The 7,260-nt window shown below is 44.7% G+C and overlaps 1 protein-coding gene across 1 annotated transcript in view; it reads left to right on the top strand.

The window, feature by feature from the left end:
* Positions 1–7,040, top strand: part of LOC143287841 (ATP-binding cassette sub-family B member 6-like) — a 42,964-nt gene extending 35,924 nt beyond the window's left edge. The window contains exons 18-20 of the mRNA XM_076596080.1: positions 3,199–3,311; positions 5,099–5,262; positions 6,644–7,040. Of these exons, the coding sequence (XP_076452195.1) occupies positions 3,199–3,311; positions 5,099–5,262; positions 6,644–7,040 (674 nt within the window). The remainder of the gene's footprint in view (positions 1–3,198; positions 3,312–5,098; positions 5,263–6,643) is intronic.
* Positions 7,041–7,260: the final 220 nt, after the last annotated feature.

Genomic DNA, 7,260 nt, shown 5'->3' with positions numbered 1-7,260 from the left:
CATCTTCTTCTTCTTCTTCTTGTTCTTGTTCTTCTCTATTCCCTTTCTTCTTCTTCTTCTTCTTCTTCTTCTTCTTCTTCTTCTCTCTACTTCTTCTTCTCCCATAACTCTGTGAAGAGTCATTGGGGTGCCGTTCAGAAGAACTTTTCACCAGATACCTCCAGGTCTGTCGGTTGTTCGTCAAAGTCTGGGTCAACTGCAGAACAGTTTTTTTTTTATCCATTCTGCTAGGTTGTAAGTTCATCGGGGATGTGTTTTTTTTCCTCTTTCTAACTTAAGGTAAATTCTTTCTCTTTCTAACTCAACAAGTTCATTGGAAGACTGTTTTTTTGCAAGGGCGCTAGAGCTGTTCATGTGTTTGTATAGCTTGCTTTCCGAGATAGTAGGGATGTAACTTGGGCAAGACACTCTCCACTATAATCAAATTCTAGCACCCCCCGAAAGCGAAGTATGGCTGCCTTCATGGTGGGGTAAAAAACAAACAAACTGGTCTTATATGTAAAAGCACACTCGTGTACATACGAGTGATGTGGGAGTTGCAGCCCATGAACGAAGAAGAAGAAGAAGAAAAAGAAAAAGAAGAAGAAGAAGAAGAAGAAATTCTGGCCCAGATAGTTGGGACAGCAGCTGCCCCCTCTGCTGTTCTGGGGCTGTATTCAAGAGACCATCGTGCCTGACGGTGAATGTGTACCTGCAGGTAATCTGCCTGAGGCAAGGCAAACTGTCCGAGGGTAAGCAATATCCAGTATTCATGAACGCAAGAGTCTACCTGTGTGTCTACAAACCCGAAGGCAATTTACCCTTACTACCTGCTAAGGGTGACTGCCCACGAAGCAGAGGTAAATATGGCAGATCCTTTTGCAGCATTTTTCTTCTTCTTTTTTTTTTTTTTTTTTTTTTTTAAAGGGAAAACAGGCGTGCTTTACGGATAGCACGTGTTTTACGAACTCTCTCGACAATGTTCCAAGCTGTGGTGTGATGAGAACTGAAACTGAGAGCATGTGCAGACGGGAATCTTTGGGATTTTTAAGAAAAGACGATGGGTTAGCTGTCTGAGTGAACGAACCGCGTGCGTCTTGAATACGAAGATAACTTATCCTTCAAGGTCCCAACCATGTCAAAGATAACTTGCCTGAAGGCAAAATGAATTTTGTCTTGAAGACTGATCCTGATGGTCAAAGTCGGACACGACTGACTTCCATACAAAATGTAGCTCGTTTGTTTCATTGACACATCTGATCATCCCACACACACCACGCGTACAGCGGTGGCCTACTGGTAATGCAACCCCCAGCTAGCAAGCGAATGTCAAACGGGTTCGAGTTCCAGAAACAAAACGGGATTTTTTGCTCCAACTTCCACCAGAACCTTGGGTGGTGGTGGTGGTGGTGTAAGGTGCTAGTCAGTCATTCAGATGAGATGATCAATTGACCGAGGTCTCATGTGCAACATGCATTTAGCGCACGTAAAAGGACCCATGTGAAAAAAAAGAAAGGAAAAAAAAAAGAGAGAAAAGAGAAGCAAGAAAAAAGAGAGTTATCACTGGCAATATTCTATTGACAAAAAAAAAAAAAAAAAAAAAATGTTGATAGTGAATCAAATACGTTTGTTGACAGAAATAAAGAAGAAAGTGAAATAATACGGGTGGCGCTGCACAGTTTCAGTTTCAGTTTCAGTAGCTCAAGGAGGCGTCACTGCGTTCGGACAAATCCATATACGCTACACCACATCTGCTAAACAGATGCCTGACCATCAGCGTAACCCAACGCGCTTAGTCAGGCCTTGAGAAAAAAAAGAAAGAAAAAAAGTGGCAGTGGCGATGTGCTATCCCCCGTGCAGATAAACCAAAATTTCAAACAAAGAACACAACGTCTTGGGGGGGGGGGGGGGGGGGGGGGGGGGGGGGGATATGATAGCAATGCTGTGATGATGCTTGTTTCAGAGTATCTCACAGTGGTTAACTCTTCCGTCTGAAGCTGAGCAAACAGAGAGGAGAGAGAACTAGGCAGCCATGCTCCGTGTTCGGGATTGGATATAATAACAAAAAGTAATGATGATGCCTGTTTCACACTGATAGGAGAGGGGGTTCTGAAGCTTAGCAGATGAGAGCAACTAGGCGGCCATGCTCCGTGTTCGGGATTGGATATGATAACAGTAGCTGCAATGGTGTTGCTTATTTCACAGTGTATGGACACACTGATAGGGGAGGGTGTTCTGAAGCCGAGCGATGGGGGAAAAGAATAGGCAGCCATACACCGTGTTCGGGAATGGATATGTTAGCGATGATAATGATGATGTCTGTGTCACAGAGTATGACACAGTGGTGAGGGACAGGTGTCTGAAACTCAGCGGAGGATAGCAACTAGGCAGCCATACTCCGTGTTCAGGGATTCGTAAACAAAAATGATGGTTGTTGTCTCGTTTCACAGCGGAAGAGAGCAACAAGGTAGCCGTGGTCCGTGTTCGGGGATTTGTAAACAATGATGGTGGTTGTTTCGTTGCTCAGAGTATGACACCATGTTAGGGGGAGAGAAGTGTCTCAAAAGTGAGCGGAAGAGAGCAACAAGGCAGCCACACTCCGTGTTCGGGGATATTTAAACAATGATGATGATTGTTTTCGTTGTTTAGAGTATGACACCGTGGTGGGGGTGGGGGGAGGGGGAGGGGGAGGGGGCGGAAGGGGTTTGAAAGTGATTGGAAGACAGCAACAAGGCAGCCATACTCCGTGTTCGGAGACATGTAAAGATGATGATGATTGTTTTCGTTGTTAGTATGACACCGTGGTGGGGGTGGGGGGAGGGGGAGGTGGAGGGGGCGGAAGGGATTTGAAAGTGATCGGAAGAGAGCAACAAGGCAGCCATACTCCGTGTTCGGGGATATGTGAACATGATGATGATTGTTTCGTTGTTCAGAGTATGACACCGTGGTGGGGCTTGGGGGGGGGGGGGGGGGGGGGGGGGGGGGAGGGATTTGAAAGTGATCGGAAGAGAGCAACAAGGCTGCCATACTCCGTGTTCGGGGATATGCGAACATGATGATGATTGTTTTCGTTGTTCAGAGTATGACACCGTAGTGGGGGGTGGGGCAGGGGGGAAGGTGGGGGAGGGATTTGAAAGTGATCGGAAGAGAGCACCAAGGCAGCCATACTCCGTGTTCGGGGACATGTGAACAATGATGATGATTGTTTTCCTTGTTCAGAGTATGACACCGTAGTGGGGGAGAGAGGTCTGAAGCTGAGCGGAGGAGAGAAGCAACGTGTGGCCATAGCGCGCACCTTGCTCAAAGCCCCTGCCATTGTTCTCCTGGATGAGGTGATCGCCCCCTGTCGTTTCGCCTTTCTGTGTATATATATCTGTGTTCTGTATAATCTTTTTTTCCTGTTGAAACATATGACAACGATATTTGCTTGTTTTCGTTAGTTTTGGTTGATGTGCATCATCATCATCATCATCATTATCATCAAAATATGACATCATCGTCATTACTATTATTATTGTTGTTGTTGTTGTCGTCGTCGTCGTTATGATGATGATGATGATGATGGATGATGATGATGATGATGATGATGATGATGACGATGATGATGTTGTTGTTGTTGTCGTCATTGTCATCATCATCATCATTTATATTATTATTATTATCGTCGTCATCATCATCTTCTTCATCTTCTTCGTCATCATGTTCGTCATTATTATTGTCGTGGTCGCTGTTGCCATTTCTTTATTCATTCAACCAAACCATGACCCTTTGATGCTGAAAAAAGTAGCCCGCTCGATTCTTCGTAAAATATTTAACAAATGAAAATGAATAAAAGATTAAAAAAAAATAATAATAAATTTTTTTTAAAAGTCTGATAAATTAAGTCCCCTTGCATTAATTACAGAGTAATTTCCCTTTTTTACTATCTGCACCAAAAACGTTTGCAAAATAAATAAAACTTCCATGCTTAGCAAAAGAAGTTCCTGTTTGAACAGAAAATGATGATAATGACTCCTCTTGTTGTGTCAGAATAAGAGGTCAAAGTGCCAAGTTTAGAGAATACAAAAAATATAAATATAACAGTAAATGCAGTTTGCATATAATTAGGCTTCTTTTTTTTCTTCTTTTTTTTTGTGCCCATCCCAGAGGTGCAATATTGTTTTAAACAAGATGACTGGAAAGAACTGAATTTTCCTATTTTTATGCCAAATTTGGTGTCAACTGACAAAGTATTTGCAGAGAAAATGTCAATGTTAAAGTTTACCACACACACACACACACACACACACACACAGACAACCGAACACCGGGTTAAAACATAGACTCACTTTCTTTACACAAGTGAGTCAAAAATGAATAAAAAAAAAGAAAAAAAGTCTGAGGTAAAGTCATTGATCGACCAAATCTGTCAAGAGACAATCAGGTGGATAGACAGACTGACAAATTATGAATTGATAAAAAGCAAATCACCAGAATCTTTAATTTGATTTTGAATTAAAGGTGAACTGAACAAGACGTGGGTGATATATATTGGTCTTTTTAACATAGTTTTAAATGACCTTTCAACGTTTTTTTTTTTTTTTTTTTCTTTTATTAGTTCTCTTCAGTAATTTTTAAGAACTGACCGGTTCTCAACTGTGAAATGACCCTATACCATTGGCTGGACAATAGACCAAACACATTGATTTGAAATTCTAAAAATCGCCCGAATGTTGAAATAGACATAATTATTTCGAGGTGGTCAAAAACGACAACATGAAACAATGACGTTCTGTTGACGCATGCACTGACGAAGTTGAGCAATGACGTCATGTCTACTTGTGGCAATGACGACACAGGGCAAAACGTCATGTCTGCGTCTGCAACAACAACGACGACGACAGTAAACAGTGACGTCACTTTCACTTATTGCAATGATGACGACACTGAACAGTGACGTCAGGTTCACTTAATGCAATGACAACATTGAACGATGACGTCGTGTCCACTGCATGCAACGACGACGTCACTGAACAACAATGACGCCATGTACAATGTATGCAATGACGTCATTGAACCTATGACTTCATGTCAACATTATGTCTATTACTACTACTACTACTACTACTACTACACACAGGCGACGTCAGCGCTGGACACGAAGACAGAGCGGGACATCCAGTCGTCGCTAGAGGCCATGTGTGAGAACAGAACCACCGTCGTCATCGCTCATCGCCTCTCCACCATCGTCAACGCTGACGTCATCCTGGTCCTACACGAGGGGGAGATAGTGGAGAGGGGGACGTAAGTGTGAGGGGTGATGCAGGTTGTGTGGGGCTGTCGGTATTGTAGTTCTCTTTTTTTTTCACAACAGTTTTTTCCTGTCAAAGTGGATTTTTCCTTTTTGTTGCCGTGGGTTCTTTTACGTGCGCTAAGTGCATGCTGCACACGGGACCTCGGTTTATCGTCTCATCCGAATGACTAGCGTCCAGATCACCACCACTCAAGGTCTAGTGGAGGGAGAGAAAAAAAATATTGGCGACTGAGTCGTGATTCGAACCAGTGCGCTCAGATTCTCTCGCTTCCTAGGCGGACGCGTTACCAATAGGCCATCATTCCTCATGTGTGTATGTGTGTGCTTGGGGGGTGGGGGGTGGGGGGGATTGGGTTGGTGGTAGTTGTGGTTGGGGGGGGGGGGGGGGGGGAGTGAGGAGAGAGGTTACCTGTTGTTGTTTTTGGGGGTGTCTGTGCGTTTGTTTTTTGTGTGTTGGTCTGTGTTGGTCTGTTATCGTACTTGCGTTTGTTGAAATCAGAACACAAAGTGTTCTTTTTTTCCGGTAAAATTGATTGACTGCTTCAGCTGCTCCTGCTACAGCTACAACAATAACTACTGCTACTACTACTACTACGACCACTACTGCTGCTGCTGCTGCTGCTACTACTACTACTACTACTAATGCTGCTGTTGCTGCTACTATTACTATCACCACTACTGCTGCTGCTGCTGCTACTACTACCACTACTGCTACTGCTACTACTACTCCTACTACTACTGCTGCTGCTGCTGCCTCTACTACTACTACTACTGCTGCTGGTGCTGCTACTACTTCTACTACTGTTGCTGCTGCTACTACTACTACTACTACTGCTGCTGCTGCTGCTGCTACTACTACTACTACTACTACTACTGCTGCTGCTGCTACTACTACTACTGCTGCTACTCCTACTACTACTACTACTACTACTACTACTACTACTACTACTACTGCTGCTGCTGCTGGTGCTGGTGCTGCTGCTACTACTACTACTGCTGGTGCTGGTGCTGGTGCTGGCTGCTACTACTACTACTACTACTACTGCTGTGCTGGTGCTGCTACTACTACTACTACTACTACTACTACTACTACTACTACTGCTGCTACTGCTGTTGCTACTGCTACTACTCCTACTACTGCTGCTGCTACTACTACTACTACTCCTACTCCTACTACTGGTCCTACTACGACTACTGCTACTACTACAACTATTGCTGCCGGGTGCTGCAACTGCTTATGCTGCTTCGTTTGCGTCTGGTGTTTGTGTTATTGTTGTTGCTGTTGCTGCTGCTGCTGCTACGCCTACGACTACGACTGCCGCGACTTATACCACTTCTACAACTACTACAACCACCACTAACATGCTGCAGACACGAAGAGCTGCTGACCCTCAGAGGACGGTACGCAGACATGTGGTTGCAACAGTCCACCAGAAAGGAGCAAGAGGATTCTCTAGCCTCCTCCTCCTCCTCCTCCTCTTCCTCCTCCTCCTCCTCCTCTTCCCCCTATTTCCCTGGCACCACGGAGCCCCCAGACGATGAAGTGGCGTGCCCTACAGACCACTCTCTTCACTGTTCCGTGGGCAGCTCCTATGCCGAAGGTGAGAAGAAGACTGGGCCGCAGAAATCGTCTTCATCTTCTTCCGACGACTGCACGGACATAGCGAACTGTTCTGGTTCTGGTTCTGGTTCTGTTGTGCTGGGTTCAAACTCAAGCCAGCAGCAGCAGCAACAGCAGCAGCAGCAGCAGCAGCAATGTCGTTTATGATGGCTTGTTTGTATTTCTCTTTTTTTTTTTTATCACAACAGATTTCTCTGTGTGAAATTTAGACTGTTCTCCCCAGGGAGAGCGATTCGCTATACTACAGCGCCACCGCCACCCCCCCCCCCCCCCCCTCCCACCCCCCATTTTTTTCTCTCTTTTTTTTTGTTGGTTTGTATTTTAACTGCGTGCAGTTTTAATTGTTTTTTCCTATCGAAGTGGATTT

This window comes from Babylonia areolata, chromosome 12, assembly GCF_041734735.1.
Source record: "Babylonia areolata isolate BAREFJ2019XMU chromosome 12, ASM4173473v1, whole genome shotgun sequence".
In the NCBI taxonomy this organism is placed as follows: Eukaryota; Metazoa; Mollusca; class Gastropoda; order Neogastropoda; family Buccinidae; genus Babylonia; species Babylonia areolata.
Note: the sequence above shows the minus strand (reverse complement) of the source record. Positions and strands in the feature narration are given on the sequence as shown.